The sequence below is a fragment of the Rutidosis leptorrhynchoides genome, chromosome 4, assembly GCF_046630445.1.
Source record: "Rutidosis leptorrhynchoides isolate AG116_Rl617_1_P2 chromosome 4, CSIRO_AGI_Rlap_v1, whole genome shotgun sequence".
Taxonomy (NCBI): Eukaryota; Viridiplantae; Streptophyta; class Magnoliopsida; order Asterales; family Asteraceae; genus Rutidosis; species Rutidosis leptorrhynchoides.
This window is the reverse complement of record NC_092336.1, coordinates 103,432,540-103,450,518: the sequence shown is the minus strand read 5'-3', so window position 1 is coordinate 103,450,518 and position 17,979 is coordinate 103,432,540. Positions and strand designations below refer to the sequence as shown.

General features: G+C 32.4%; 1 protein-coding gene across 1 annotated transcript; it reads left to right on the top strand.

Moving 5' to 3' along the window:
* Positions 1–12,083: 12,083 nt before the first annotated feature.
* Positions 12,084–17,194, top strand: LOC139840002 (protein ESMERALDA 1-like). The gene is made up of 10 exons (XM_071830221.1): positions 12,084–12,612; positions 12,891–12,957; positions 13,068–13,135; positions 13,253–13,341; positions 13,463–13,660; positions 13,737–13,941; positions 14,590–14,757; positions 15,797–15,964; positions 16,293–16,483; positions 16,572–17,194. Exons 1-10 carry the CDS (start codon positions 12,250–12,252, stop codon positions 16,720–16,722), a joined length of 1,668 nt encoding a protein of 555 aa, XP_071686322.1. The 5' UTR covers positions 12,084–12,249; the 3' UTR covers positions 16,723–17,194.
* Positions 17,195–17,979: the final 785 nt, after the last annotated feature.

Here is a 17,979-nt window from a genome sequence, read left to right as displayed (position 1 = left end):
TATCTCATCGCACTTTTATTTACTGTCATTTTATTTATCGTACTTTTAATTATCGTACTTTTTAATTATCGCAATTTTATTTACCGTCATTTTATTTATCGCATTTTAATCTATCGCACTTTAATTTATCGCACTTTAATTATTGTCATTTACTTTACGCTTTAAATTAAGTTATATTTATTTTTAGTATTTTACATTAGGTTTTAACTGCGACTAAAGTTTTAAAATCAACAAACCGGTCATTAAATAGTAAAACCCCCTTTTATAATAATAATACTACTTATATATATATAAATATATATATATATATATATATATATATATATATATATATATGTATATGTATATATATGTATATATATATATGTATATATATATATGTATATATATATATATATATATATATATATATATATATATATATATATATATATATATATATATATATATATATAGTTTTAAAAATATAGCGTTAAACTTGGCTAGATCCCTGTGGAACGAACCGGACTTACCAAAAACTACACTACTGTACGATTAGGTACACTGCCTATAAGTGTTGTAGCAAGGTTTGGGTATATCCACTCTATAAATAAATAAATAACTTGTGTAAAATTGTATCATATTTAATAGTATTTCGCAATAAAAATATAACTATTTCGTATACACCTCTGCAAACATCAGGCATAATAACAACAGCAACCTAGATCATCTATAGCAGTACATAGCATGACAATAGTAACAATATCATACAGAAGTACCATGCAATCAAAAGCAGATAGTAGCATGTAGTAGTGAGAATAAACAGTAGCATATGACAATAACATATAGCAGTAATAGTAAGCAGTAGCATGCAGCAGTTCTGCAGAAACAAGTAAACGAGCAAGTTGTAGATTAGTCCTATTAGTGAATTCTAATCGACTCGGTCAAGACACACTAATGCAACCTAATTCCCTACAACCAATGCTCTGATACCAAATGTGATGCCCCATCCAAAAATCAATGGTACGGATCACCAACAACAGGTCCATTACACGGTATAACACTATATGCTATTTTAAAACAAAGTTTACATTCATAAAAAGAGATAACGTTTCACCAATGACAAATGTTTAACAAGAGTAACATGCTTCTACGAATAGAAAGCATTTAAAATAGTACGTGACACTAAGGTCATTACAAAACCATAATTCAAATATAACATAAGTAATGAATGAAAAGTAAAAATTTCATGATTGAGACGTCTCTAAATAACGTAGCGGAAGTCTAACACAGCAAGTCTAATACAGCGGAGGCAATAAGCGTCTTAGTTGTGACGACCCGGAAATTTCCGACCAAATTTAAACTTAATCTTTATATGTTTCCGACACGATAAGCAAAGTCTGTAGAGTTGAGTCTCAAAAAGTTTGAACTATTTTCATATATTCATGTGACCTTCGACTGTCCCCGATGATTCACGAACCATTGCTTGTAAATATGTGGATATATATAAATATGTGTATATATAAATATATGTATAATACATAATAACATGAACATTAATAAACTATTATATACATTTATTGTTATAAATAAATATGTACAATAAAATATATTGTAATAAAAACTATTATTTTATACGTATATTTCTTGTATATATATATTGTTATATCTAATTTAATTATTTAATATATATTTATTTGCGTAGTAAATTTTGTTATTTACAACTGTTTATATATATACATAGTGTATATTAAATATAATTAATTTTGAGCTTAAATGGTAAATGTCTGTAACTTTCGGTTGACGTTTAATTATTTTTAAAATAGGTCTAATATATATATATAAAGTTTTAAAATAAAAGTTGTTCCAAAATTTGATTAAAAAGATAATAGTTTTGATAAATATTTTTTTTACCTTTTCAAGATAAGTTTTTGTACTCCGTACATATAAATTGGAACAGAAAATAAATAATTATCGAATCTTTTTGATCAGGTTTCAAACAGGTAATGACCAGAATAAATAAATGAACTTAAATTGAAAATTTGGGATTTCTAGGAGCACTTTTATACGTTAACTGTTTAGCAATGGACACTAGATACCAGTCCCAGACAAACTGTCAGTACAATTATTCATGGCTGCTATAAGTTTTGCACATGTGTGTTTTCATTATTATTTAATTATTATTATTAATTATTATTAATATGTAAATTACCTACATATACATAACAGATAGAGAGATATACACTCATCACCTCCCTCACTTCACCTCCTCCCTCACTACCATATCGGGAACCCCACCGCCACTAGAACACCGCTGCAGCCCACCATCACCACCATGAACAACCACCGAGGCTACAACCATTGATCACCATCATCGTTGACATAGAGAACCGCCACCTTATTATCGTATTTCTCTTGTTTAATTTGATCACAACCATCACTTGCCATCAACCTTTACACCACTCACCACCACTAAATCGGCCATCACTTTAACCACCTTGAAACACCACTATAACCAACGTAAACAACTTTCTTTCTCCTCTCTCTCTCTCTCTTAAATTTAATCGTGAAACTTATTGCTACGATATATTGTTATTTCACGATTTATTTTGTCATCAAACAGTCACCATTGCTGTTCAAATACAGTGGTTATATATTTTTTAAAAACCCCGTTCGATCATGACCCATAAACCAGCAGACTACTACTACGATTATGTTTCAATTATTTCTTTGCTGCTACTGGCACGCTGCTTCTGCAGCTACTTTATATCTGTTTATGATTTACGGACAAAAGGAAGACGTGAGGATATGATGAAGATAAAACGACGATGTTACAAAGAAGATGATGAATAGTTTTTTTTTTTTAATATTGCAGCGAATTCCTTAGGGCTGCATCCTCTTCAGATTCTGTTTAGCGAGAGTATTTATGATGGTGAAAAGAGAAGATGATTATGATATCGTGATGATAATGAATGAGATATGATGATCATGATGATGATTATGATAATGAAGGGATGATCACGATATATATGATAAAGGAATGACGAGTTGATTACGTGATGTGTGATGATGAGGATGGTTACGGTTATGATGATGATGGTGAAGATTAAAGAATAATGGTGGGCATAAAGAAGAAGAAGGACGTACAAGTTATAAGGATTTAATCTGATGATTAAAACATAAAAGGAATAGCGGAGCAGTGGTTAGTAGTCTGTGTGCTTATTCGAGAGGTCTGGTGTTCGATCCTAGGCTGCTGTAAATTTTTTTTTTTTAAAACAACATTCTGTTGGGTCCATTATTGGACTAGAATTTCATGTTGGGCCGTAAATGGCACTTGGGCTAAGATAAACCTTGGCTCGTGGACTGCTTGTTGTTGGGCCGAAGATGAAGAAGAGAGAAACAGATTTTTTTTTTTTTGTTAAAAGATTTAAAGGGCAGTTGATATGAGAAAAACATGAGGTAGAGGGATGGCTGAGTGTTGATTTGGGTGAGCGAGAGGTCTCGGGTTCGAGTCTGGTTCGGGGCGTTTCTTTTTAGAGACCCTTTTACAAGGGTATACTCTTTTATTCTATTATTATTATTATTATTATTATTATTATTATTATTATTATTATTATTATTATTATTATTATTATTATTATTATTATTGTTGTTATTATTATTACTATTATCATTATAATTACTATTATTATTATTAACTTAAGAGTTATTATTAGTATCATTATTATCAATTATTAACATTATTATTATTCTTATTATCATTATTAATAAAATTATTACTATAGTTACTGGTGGTATTATTAACATTATATCACTAAATCATTATTATCATTACTAATACTAATATTAATATCATTAGTAGAATTATCATTAATATTGATATTAGTATCATTATTAACACGATTATTATAAGTATTATCAGTAATATTGATATTATTATTATTATTAAAATCATTATTACTATTATCATTATACTTTTTATTAAAAATATCATTTCTATTAAGGATTATCAAAATTTTATCAAAGTTATCATTATTACTAAAATTATCATTAAGAATATTATTATTATCAATATTATTATTATTATTATTATTATTATTAATATTTTCATATTAACAATATTATTAATACAATTAAATATTTCCTATATAAAAGTATATTTATTACGACTACCATAATATTACATATAATCATATATATTAAAAACTATTTATATAAAATTTTACATATAACAAATCATTGATTTTTAATATAATACGAATTATATATAAAACTATAAAAATAATATTTATTCAATATATAAGATATAAAACTTAAGATATAATAAATAAATTTGTTCAAATACAAATATATGTGTTAATATATATATGAATGATATAGGTTCGGGAATCCGAGGCCAACCCTGCATTGTTCAGTTGTTCAATGTCGTCATATGTATTTTTACTACAAAATACCGTATTGTGAGTTTCATTTGCTCCCTTTTACTCTTTACATTTTTGGGACTGAAAATACATGCGCTGTTTTTATAACTGTTTCCTAAATGCTTTTGAGATATATTTTTGAACTGAGAATACATGAACTGCTTTTATAAATGATTGACGAAATAGACACAAATATTCAAAACTACATTCTATGATAGAATTATTTGGATTCAGAGGTTCGATTTAGTAGTTAACGGAGAGATGATTTTGCATTGCGTACTCATTAGCTCCCGTTTTAACTACCATCGGCGGGATGATTTTGCATTGCACGCACGCACTAGCCCCCGATGTATTGTATTGTATTATAGTCGACTTTGTAGTTGGTAACGAAGGGATGATTTTGCATTGCGTACGCATTAGCCCCCGTTTCAGCTACCCTCGGAAGGATGATTTTGCATTGCGTACGCATTAGCCCCCGTTGTAAGAATTATATTGTATTAACTACCACGGTGAGATGATTTTGTCATTGCACTACGCATTAGCTACCGTTGGTGAGTTGTTTGAAAGGTTTCGGTGTTCTTCATATGAATGATTTTCCAGCAGTGAGCAGACCTGCGCAGATTGTTTTCAAAATATGAGTATCTTGTGGTCTATTATACTACCTGAAATGATTATTTATGATAAACTAATGAACTCACCAACCTTTTGGTTGACACTTGAAAGCATGTTTATTCTCAGGTATGAAAGAAATCTTCCGCTGTGCATTTGCTCATTTTAGAGATATTACTTGGAGTCATTCATGACATATTTCAAAAGACGTTGCATTCGAGTCATTGAGTTCATCAAGATTATTATTAAGTCAATTATAGTTGGATATATTATGAAATGGTATGCATGTCGTAAATTTTCGATGTAATGAAAGTTTGTCTTTTAAAAACGAATGCAATGTTTGTAACATGTATCATATAGAGGTCAAGTACCTCGCGATGAAATCAACTATTGTGAATCGTTTATAATGTATATGAATGGGTCCTTTCATTAGTTACCTGAGAATAAAATATGCTAAAAAGGTCAACACGAATGTTGGTGAGCTATAGTTTTATTGTAATCCATAATGTAATGTAGACCACGAGATTTCGTATTCAAAACAGTATGAAAAGTATATGCTTAACCGTGGGCACTTGGTAACTAACTTAACGTAAAATAATGTTTCACCCCCTAAAAGTACACTTGGTGAGTGCGTTAAAACAGACGAAGTATTAAACACCCATTAAATGCTAGCGCGACAAGCCCGAGTGGGGATGTCAAACCCTATGGATCCATATCTAAGATTCACGTCTACCGGTTCATAAACCAATAGTTAAACGTTACCGAGCTAAGGGGAAAATTTATGCCGTTATGTCACCCACACATATATAAAGTTAAAGTACTCGTGTCTAGTATGTAAAACATAAAAAGCGCATGTATTCTCAGTCCCAAAAATAGTTAAAGTAAAAAGGGAGCTATAACTCACAGTGAATGTGCGGTAAAGTCGATATGAAAATGTAAGCAAGTAGTAAGTTGGTCCAAAGGTCCTCAACCTAAGTCAAAGGTTACTAAGTTAGTAAATCATCCCAAAAAGTTTAAAGGTAAATAAGTTAAGTCTTAAGTATCATCATTATCATCATACGTAAAAGATAAAGTAAGTTTTCAACAAGAATAGAGATCGAAATGAATAGCTGAATTCGTACAGCCGTTACGACCTCTATACCAACTGAAATGATGTGCGGTCAGTGGCTAAGGCTCCATTTGTGAGTCCTCTTACCACTGTCAGAAAATCAGATCATAACTCGATGTCGTTTGACCGTGGCGACGGTCAAAGCGCGAGTAGGTCAGAAATTTCAGCACATCGTTATAAAGACGTAGTGAACTTTGGAAGACTCTAAATCTCAAACCGTACATCGGATTTAGGCGAGTCTTAAACGAAAATTCATCTACACATCCCGAAATTTCTGGAAATTAACTTTCCAGAAGCTCTAGGAGTTAGATCAGACCCTGAAAAACAGAAACAAGTGCTCCAGTGGGTTTCTCGGTGTTTGATGCTCATCACGGTTCTCATCCTTGATGCGTGTAAGCCTCAAGTGTACAACTCCTTGATGTTTTAGCATCATTTTGATCAAGTGTATACCATCAACACACAATATCAAGACTAAGAAGAAATACAACTCACTTAAGAGTTTTAGAAGGATGATGAACCAAAGTTACATCATGTTCTTAGTTTCAACACAAATACAAGTTCTATTCAAAAATTAAAGCTACAAACTTTGATTCAAATCAAACAAGCAAGACCTTAAGTTATAGAACTTAGATCTTAGCTAAACATTGAAGACCTTAGACTAGAAATTCTAGATCTTGTGTTCTAGATGAAACCCTAAGTTATAGAACTTAAACTTTCAACTTTTTCAAAATATTAAGTTATAAAACTTATATTCTTACAAAGTAGAATGAATGTGAGCTAATGAGCTTTTGTTTTAACAAGTTAGATGCTCATAAGTTACATAACTTAGATAAAACAAAATAATGAAACCCTAAGCTAGAAAGCTTGGATTCCTTAACAATACTCATGAGATTTCAAGCTAGAAAGCTTGTATCTTTGTTTCATGAAAACACAAGTTTACAAAATTAAAGTGAAACAAATTAAAGAAGATCATAAGTTAAATAATTTGATCTCTTAACAAACCTTTGTAGAAATCTCAAGCTATAAAGCTTGGATTTCTAATGTTCTTGAAGATCTTTAAAGCAAAAAGTTAGATCTTCAAGTTTCATGAAGATCATAAACACAAGTTTTGATTTTTTAACAAAAAAAAAAAAATTCTTAAGCTATAAAGCTTAGATCCAACAAAGTAATGAAGATTCAAAGCTAGAAAGCTTGAATCTTTTATGTTCTTGAAGATTTTCCATCAAGGTTTGAATCTTCAAGATATAACAAGATCAAAAGCTAAAAAGCTTGATCTCTTGATGATGATGATGATGATGATGATGATGATTTCGTGATTTAGAAAGAAAAAGGAAGAAAGAAATTTAAGAAACTTACAAGTTCTTAAGCTTTTAGTGTGAGAAAACTAGAGAGAAAATTAGAGAGAAAGTGTGTGTGTTTTGAGAGAAAATGAAATGAAGTGTGAAATGAGGATGAAGTTTGAATTTAAAGTGGTGGTGTGTCCCCTAGGCCGACGGTCACCATGGTGGGGATGGGGGGACCATTTTGCTTTGCATGGGTGGTGGTACAAAGGTGGTGCTTGCATGTTGGGATCCCATGTAACATGGTGTAGGACATGGTATAAAAGCATGCTAGTATGTTGGCTTAAATCTTCAAGGGTTTTGTCCTACATCTTAATGGATCATAAGTCCATTAAAATGGCTAACATAATAGTCCAATAGCTAGAGTAGGGTGGGACTAAGTCCATTAAGGTAAAAAGTCCATTAAGACTAACTAGTGTGCATTGGTAAAACACTAAGCGTAATTAAGCTACCAACAAGCCAAGTAATTGTCATTAAGAATAACAATTAGGATTTAGTAGTCATAATATTCCAATTATGACCAAAGTTTAACGTGTGCCAAGTACGTAGCTCGTTTTAAACAACAAGTGACACTAATGGTCATAAAAGCATTCGAGGATCAAGTTAAGTGGTAAGTAGTTAAGCACTTAATAACACGTTGTAAGGTATTAACGAAAGTAATTAACATGAATAATGATCCCAGAATATAATATAGCTCAGCACGCACAAATACGCAGTTTCGTGAAAGTAAAAAGTATAAATATAAGTCGAAAAAGTCGGGTCGTTACACATTTCAACAAACCACAATTACAAGAAGGGGCCACAATGACTAAAGGCCCAAATACGACACAATTCTAAAGTAACGAATTACATTGGATGTTGAGTGTACATCCGAAACAATAACAAAAAACTAAGTAATACACGATTTCGGGTTTGATAGCCACATTAACCAATCGATCGTTGTTCCTTTTATCCTTTTTGAGATTCACTCGTATGACTTAACTTGAATTTCATTTAGAGCCGTCAGAACGTCCACGATTTGTTTTTGAAAAACATTTGGTTCCGATTTCTCCAAATAAGATACCCATTAGACCATTCAACCGCTTGCCAAATCAACTCTTGTAGAGGAGATAATTGTTGCGGTGATCTTCCTAGAAAAGTCTCACTAACGCTAAGGTTTGACACATGAAAAAAACCCCACCACTTGAAGACCCTTTCTCAAATTTCCGTTGCATGCACACATAAAATTAACGAGTGTTCCACCAACTCTACATCGTTGTTACATAAAGGACATAGAACCGAATGGATATCTATCCCACATTTGTCTAATTCTTCACGCACCGCCAATTTTCTAAGCCTTGCTCTCCAAACAAAAATTTCATATATAAATTTGATATTAGTGTTATTCATGGCAACGGTTAATCATAAATACTCGCCCGATATAAATTTATATATGAAATGATTAAACGTAGCCCTTATTGCTACGTTTGTCATTTTCAAAAAATAAGCATACCATTTATTCATGTAACGTAATTATAATTATAATTATAATAATAATAACTAATAATAATAATATTAAAGTTTGCTTGAAAAGACTTGTGATGAAGCTTAGAGTAGATGAAAATATCCATTAAAAGATGGTGTAGAAGATGAATGAAACTATTTTTTGAGGAGATAAATTTGAATTCTTTGTAAAAGAGAATAAGTAAAGGCGTGCAATTCATTTAAGTTTTCTAGGGTTTTAATTTGATTTGGGAAAAGAGAGATATTTGAGGACGGCGATTTGTATCCGTATATGCTTTTTGATTTAGCGAATATATTGCGGAGCACGGGGGTATTTTATTTACCATATAAAAAAACAAATACTCCGTAAATTACAAAAGGAATAAAGGTTGCATCTTTTATTAATTTATATTTTAATCATAATTAATTGTAAAGATTAAATTTTAATTGTAAATTAAATTAATTTATGATGTCATTCAAGTGGGTTAATTTTTTTTCTATTTTCTTTTTGATTTTTTTTAGTGAAGGAAAATGACTATTTATGATGTAATCATTATAGCATTTTAATATTAATTATAGATAGATAGATGTAATATTTTTCTAATAATACAAGGAGATATATGTGTAGCCGATATACATAAATATTTTCCTAATAAAATAAATAGTCAAGCTGAATCTCTTTTTTTTTTTTTTTTTTTTTTTGAAAAGCAGTATTTCATTTCAACAAACCACAATTACAAGAAGGGGCCACAATAACTAAAGGCCCAAATATGACACAATTCTAAAGTAACGAATTACATTGGATGTTGAGTGTACATCCGAAACAATAACAAAATACCTAAGTAATACACGATTTCGGGTTTGATAGCCACATTAACCAATCGATCGTTGTTCCTTTTATCCTTTTTGAGATTCACTCGTATGACTTAACTTGAATTTCATTTAGAAGCCGTCAGACCATTCCACGATTTGTTTTTGAAAACCATTTGGTTCCGATTTCTCCAAATAAGATACCCATTAGACCATTCAACCGCTTGCCAAATCAATTCTTGTAGAGGAGATAATTGTTGTGGTGATCTTCCTAGAAAAGTATCACTAACGCTAAGGTTTGACACATGAAAAAAAAACCCCACCACTTGAAGACCCTTTCTCAAATTTCCGTTGCAAGCACACATAAAATTAACGAGTGTTCCACCAACTCTACATCGTTGTTACATAAAGGACATAGAACCGAATGGAGATCTATCCCACGTTTGTCTAATTCTTCACGCACCGCCAATTTTCTAAGCGTTGCTCTCCAAACAAAAATTTCATATATAAATTTGATATTAGTGTTATTCATGGCAACGGTTAATCATAAATACTCGCCCGACATTAATTTATATATGAAATGGTTAATCATAAATACTCGCCTTGACAAACGTATGAGTTTGGTCGACTCAACATATGAGTTATATACATCGATGCTCTGTTTGGTCAACTCATTGACTTTGAGCCATATATAACTCATAAATGTCAAACTCAAGGAGCCATATGCTGATGCTCTATTTAGTCAACCTAAGTCATATGTTAATGCTCCTTGACTTTAAGTTTGGTCGACTCTTTAGACAAAACAGTAACAACAACAAAACTCAATATCACATAAGTAGGGTATGAGGGAGGTAAGATGTAGACAATCATTCCCCTATCCTATATAAAGAGAAATTATTTCTCAACCCAGAGTGAAATGCCTCAAGAGTAGAGAAAGTCATCATTCTCAATGTTCTATGGATAGAGAGATTGCTTCCGAATGGACCTCCGGCCAATAAGTAGTTTAAAAAAAGAAAATAAAAAGTTTTAGACGCCGTGAAAATGGTAGAATCAAATTTTCATGGGTTTTAAACCTGCATGAAGTTCAATCTAGGCTCCAAGCTTCAGTCAAGTCGTCAATAAATCGACGTTTGTTGTTTACTCGATTGATAGAGCCATAGGTCGACTCTTTAGACCTTTACCATATATGACTTTGATGCTTTGTTTAATAGTCTTAATTATCAAAACATAGCAAAAGGTAGGAATATATTGTCAATCTGTAACAAATGCAAGATAAAGGTTTCGTAATCATGATATATAACTCACGGGTTAACACAAGAAAACACACAGCAAATCGGAACGAGATAGTTCACTACATTGCTATAATAGGTAACGTTAATATCTTAATGGGATTGGTATCCTTCTATCATGAAAAGCAACTTCTGATGCAATATACATGTCGCCAATACAAGCTCCTTTTGCCTACAAACATCCAAATACTAATTGTTTACATCAAATAACAATCCATAGTCGATCATGTTTACATGGTAGTCGATCGAGCACTGAATGAATTTTGGTCGACCACCTTGAAATATGAGGTGGTCGATCAAGTTAACAGGATGGTCGACCAAAACCCCTGTTTAATCAATGATGTATACTGCCATTTTTTTTTTTAAAAAAAAATGTCTTGTTTGAAGACTTTGAAAAAATGTTTATTGATCAATTTCCCTTTATTCATCTCCTACAAGTTAGGATTTTATCTCCTCATACAAAACTTATCTATCTTTTGACCCCACAAAATAACATAATAACATGAGTATACTGGATTACTCGCCCCATACACCCAATTACCCAACTCCTATACCCAAAAAAATCTTCACATATCCGTGGAAACATCCGTTTACCTGATAGTTCGTAAGTAAATGAGAACTCGAATACCGGCCAGAAAACCTGTTTACCCACTAGTTATTAACTAAATGGATACCCACCAGGTTCGGGTTCGAATTTAGGACGAATTTTGTTTAATCGAATTCGGGTTTGAAATTACCTAAATTCGATCCGATCCCGTCTCTAAATTTGACACTCGTTATTGTGTTAGCAAAACCCCAAAACCAAACGTTAACTATGAGGACATAATACTACAAAGTTAATAGTATTAAAAATACACCCCTTAGATCCGATTAAAAATATCCGATTTGTTTAAGATCCGACCCAAACAGACCCCAGTCCACATCCCCCGTGAAATATCCACCCACCTTCGCCCGCATCGCTATCATCAAACGTCTTCGTCTTCCTTCTCCCGCACGTGATTTACAACACACACTATCTGTCTTCCTTCTTCTACCTCCAATTTCATAAATTAATTAAAACAACAAACCTCACTTCTCTATATGCATATATAAATTAATTAATTTAACAAAAATAAATATACATATAAATATAGTCTCCGGCGAATTAGGGCGAAGGGGAACGCCGTTAATTCAAATTCCCCAACCCTAACATGTAATAAATCTGCTAAATAATGCACGCTAATATTCGTATCCCAGCCACCGGAACCAACAGCCCTTCACCGCCAGCAACACCTCTCCGTTCTCCACGTCACCGTCACAGCCGTAGTGCATTTAAAACCTCCGGTCGAATCACTCACCGTTCTTTTTCTCAACGTTTTGCTTGGATCATTATCTCCTTTCTCGTTCGCCGTCAAGGCGCCTTACTATTAGTACCTCTACTTTACTTTATTACTATGCTTTATTATCATCCGGATACTGACGTCACTTACGATGGAATTAGACCTCCATTCGCGATTGGATCAGTTTACCGGAGTCCTGAGCTGTATGCTAAGCTCCGGCATGATATGGATGCTGATAATTCCACTGCTGACGCGGTTAGTTATTAAGTTTGACCTAATGTAATTGTTAATTTCTTTTTATATGATTTTGTTAATTTGTTAATTCCTGGAGTTAATTGTATAATAATGTATCAAATTTGCTCAAAGCTCTGGTGTATATGTATTCAATTTTTAAAGTTTTAATTTCAGACAATGTTTTGATTAATTTTTAATTGGTTAAGGTTTTATATATTTGTGTTGCTGAGTCAATTAGTGAACACAATCTATTTTAAGGTAGCTAGTTTTATCGGTTTGTAATTTTAAATATAATGTAGATGTCGACCGTATGGAAACGAGCTAAAGGTGCAGATTGGAAGCCTTGTATAGATAAGTCTTCAGCAGGTAAAGAAGACTGCACGTTAAAACACGTATCATGTGGCAAATGTTTAGATATTTTTTTAGTATGATTATGATGGGTTCATGTATGAATTCGTTCGTTACCTTTATTGTAGGCTTACCGGACTCTAATGGGTATATATATGTTGAAGCAAACGGTGGGTTAAATCAGCAGAGGACATCGGTAAGTTGAAATGCTGCTTATTTTATTTTTTAATTTTTGGGTTTCTTAGTTTCATTATTCAGATTATAAACACTTATTGCTATGTGTAATGTTGTTATTGTGTTTTCTATCTTTTAGATATGTAATGCAGTTGCTGTGGCGGGATACCTTAATGCAACATTGGTGATTCCTAATTTTCATTTTCACAGTGTCTGGAGAGATCCTAGGTTTGTTTACAATTTACTTTTTACTTTTATAGATTTAATTCCATTGTGTTATTACTTTTTAATTTATATATTTATATATCATTTTATTTAGCTGAAAAATGAACATGCTTTGCTGTTGCAGTAAGTTCAGTGACATATATGATGAAGAGTTTTTTGTTAAAACATTGGAAAATGATGTACGTGTGGTCAACGCAATACCTGGATATTTAATGGATCGGTTTGATCGCAATATGTCTAATGTATTCAATTTTAAAATAAAAGCATGGGCACCTATTCGGTACTATAAGGATACAGTTCTTCCTAGACTACTTGAAGAAAAGTGAGTTAAGCTTTTCTATACAGTACATTATTTTAATTTTATGTATATGTATATGCTATAATTAAATTGTTATCAGGGTAATAAGGATTTCTCCATTTGCAAATCGATTATCGTTTGATGCCCCACCTACCGTTCAGCGTCTTCGTTGCTTGACAAATTATGAAGCTTTACGGTTTTCAAGGCCTATATTAACCATGGGTGAAACATTAGTTGCTAGAATGAAAGAGCGCAGTGCAAATAACGGTGGCAAGTACATATCTGTGCATTTAAGGTTTGAAGAGGTCTGTTTTACTTGATAAAATACAATTTTTTTCCTTTCTTTGAGTGTCTTTAGATTTACACTTTAAAATCCATTTGTAGTATCAGTGTTTCAGTATTTTGTTGGCAACATCAGTTTTCTATATCTCCGAGCAATAGGCCAAACTGCTTATGATTAATCAATTTCAGATAATCATTTCTCATGCCAACTGTAACGGAACTCATAATTATTATTTAAAATTTAATTTGATTACCTAGTTATCTTCTAACCAATGATAGATTTTACCGCCTTTTCATAAACTATAATACATTTCTTTGCAGCTCTTTTATTTCGCAAGAATGGAATTTTTGGTCGTTTTATGTATGTTTTAGAACATTTTAATCACTAACTGATTATCAAGCCTTCAAATGTTAAAAGAAAATGTGAACACGATCTTCTCCATTCAGTGTTGTTACAGCTGATTATCTAGTTCTTAGTTACTTATTATTCTAAATCTACTAACAACATATGATCAAAGCACTACCTTAGTCAATAAAATCGAGTTATGTTATACTCCCTTCGTCCGTCCCAAAATAACTGTCTCATTTTGACCTTTGAAAGCCTTTCTTCTTCAACTTTGACTCTAAATATATGTTTTTGTGAGTTAGGATTGACTTGGTTGTTCGTCCAGGACATGGTTGCTTTCTCTTGTTGTGTATATGATGGCGGAAGAAGAGAGATTGAAGATATGATAGCTGCAAGAGAAAGAGGTTGGAAAGGTAAATTTACAAAACCTGGTAGAGTCCTTCAGCCTGGAGTCAATCGGATCAATGGCAAATGCCCCCTCACACCTCTAGAGGTAATCTATTTTTTTTATATTTATTATCATTACTTTTTAATTAGTATTAATCATTTATCTATTTTTGATACTGCAATCCTACTGTCTAGATTTTCTTTTTTTAGAGGCGCAAGTTTTATTACATTTGTGTTGAGAGAACTAACTGATGACCTTATACTTTTGTGTTGTCATATTAGGCTATATACCCGCTTAGTTTCCTTTCCTCCCCCCAGTCCATGTTTGTAATTACGTTTTGGCAATGTTATAAACCCTCCTTGATTAATGCCGATTACCCCTTAATTATTCCTTTTTAGGAACTGTCCGATCTACAACAACAATATCCAATTCTACGGAACTGGCCGATCCAATTTTTCTGGCCGTTCTGATTCTTCAAAATCCGAGTAATTAATTGGTCAACATCGATCGATGGGTCAATATCAGATTTAGTCCGTCAAAATCGGTCAAAGTTAATATCGGTCTAACATTTTAATATGAATTAAATTAAACTTTTATAGTTCATGAACAAATGAAAGATTATGTTTATGTTTCTAGAAAATAATGTTAAAGCTTATGTTTATGGATTTCTTGTATATTTACACATATAATTCTGAATATATTATTTAAATGTATAAAAAAGTCCAATTCGATTACTCCCCGAGTTGCTGATTACTCCCCGAGTTGCTGATTACTCCCTCAAAAGTCCCGACCGAGTACTCCCCGAGTAGCAATTTTTGCAGCCTTGCTTGGAACGAATTATCTGATTATCACAATTATTTGCATGTTTGAATGCGACAAATATTTGTGCTACTGTGAAAGTTATCTGGCTTGCATATGGAATTTTAATCTTTGTGACTGTCTAATTTTTGATGAAATTGCCACTGTCAACTGTATTATACTATTTTATCTATAGAAATGTAAATAAAAGTAGGATAGTAGAAGCACATCCAAACACTATTTTGCAGTTCTAATAAGATTCTGATTATTCAATATCACATTATTACTTTCAAAATACACATTTATTTTTTTAACCATCTGTTTTATTTGTTTGGTACTTATTCAGGTTGGGTTGATGCTCAGAGGAATGGGATTCGATAGAAGTACGTCTATCTATCTTGCATCTGGACAAATATACAATTCCGAGAGATATATGGCTCCTCTACTAGAAATGTTTCCTCTTTTACAAACCAAGGAAATGTTGGCATCTGCTGAAGAACTTGTCTCGTACAAGGTTTTGGTTCCTTACTTGCCTCCTTTTATTTTAAAATCAATCTTGGTGATGTTACAATAAACATAAGCAAACCAATGACCGATGAAAACTAATATCCAAATTATAATAATAAGCACCCAATACTTTGAATGAATTACTTGATACGAACTAAGTAATTGTATCATGTTAATAACTAACAAAGCAGTAAATAAAGATACTTAATCAACATTCGAAAGGTTGATCTGCCCCAACCACATATAACCTGTTTCGTAGGACACAGCCTAGCCCATATCCGGCTTTTAAGTTTAGGTTCTTCTTATATGTGGCTGACTTGGTTCAAATTTTCTAGAACTATTCTTCCAGGATGGCTGCGATAGACTACACCGTATGCCTACACAGTGAAGTATTTGTGACAACTCAGGGTGGAAACTTTCCACATTTTCTACTCGGTCATCGAAGATACCTCTTCAATGGACACGCCAAGACAATTAGACCCGATAAGCGCAAGTTAGCTTTGTATTTTGACAATCCTAATATCGGGTACGTAATTTTAATTTAAATCTTTTTGTTGTTTATATTATTTCATCACAATCGTGTTTTCTAAGTATGATCATTTGAATTTTTTTAGTTGGAGAACGTTCAAAAGGCACATGTTAGGTATGAGATCTCATAGTGATTCAAAAGGAATCGAGTTAAAACGGCCAAATGACTCGATATATTCGTTCCCATGTCCAAACTGTATGTGCCGTGCAAATAAAACCGAAGGTTCAAAACCATGATTTTCAAGTTAACCACAATTCAAATCACATTTTGGGGCCAACTCCTTTTTTGATTAAAAATTATTTCGTTTTTTTTCTTTCTCCCTCTGTCACTCAGAAAGAGGGCTTACATTACATGATTAGAATTTGGAATTTTAAAGTTAAAACAGATGGAAGTATTGTTTCCAGAACAACCGTCGATCGGTTTGTACATGATTCGAGGAAAAAGGTGATTCTTTTGTTGGAGTTTTATACAGTGTCATCATCTTCATGCACCTTCTGTATTTAACAAGTTGCAGTGAAGCTGATTTTCAATAGTTGGTAGGTTGTATATTACACCCGACTTGGTTCGGTCACATTTGAGATAATAGGAACATGTAATTGTAAACAGATTTGATCAGTTTCACAGATTTTCATAGTCTTTGTATGTTCAATCTTATGATAGATTTTGTTACAGATACAATTTTTTATTTTTTTAATTACTTTTCTTGAATGAGGCTGATTCTTGAAGATACCAAATTTAACCATTAATAATGCTTTATTTCTCATGGTTCAAATAGGTATGGTAAGAGTAAAATTTATCTGGAGTGTCTTTGATATACAAAGGGTATGTTTGGTAACACTAGCTGATAGTAGATGGTAGAATAGCAAGGCGTTGGCGCATTGTTGGTGAACATGACTTCCCATAAGGGAGGTCAGGGGTTCGTCTCCTATGTGCTGTAAAATTATTTCTTTTGTGGAAAACCGACCATTTCATGGGCCTCAGAGTTTTCCGACATCTATGCGTTTAAGCCTCACCCAAGGGGCCAAGGGTGTTTTACCACAAGACGATACCCTTATGGATTTGTCGTGGGGTTTCCTTCAGAGGGGCAGTAGGATTGTATTGGTTCGTCCAGAGAAATGATCTGGTGATTTGGTTCTGTCATCGCATTCGGACCCCTATTAGTGACTCCTAATCGTTGTCTAAAAAAAAACTTATGGATGGTAGCTATTAACTTTTTAAATGTATTTAGGTGTTTGCCAAAATAACTAGAACTATTAAAATAAAGGATATAAATTGACAAAAAAACTAGTAGTTTTTTTTTCTTCCTCAAATGCTACTTCTAGTAGCTTCTAGTTTTATTCATCGTCCACAAATTTTAAGTTCTTTTGACCAAACATAACTCTTATTAGATAAGAATTTTTAGTATAAGTTACAACCTAAAAGTTCATAAAAGCTAGAAATTTTTTTATCATTGGTCCTTAACCTTTTTACTAAACAACATTTGTCTTTTTTGA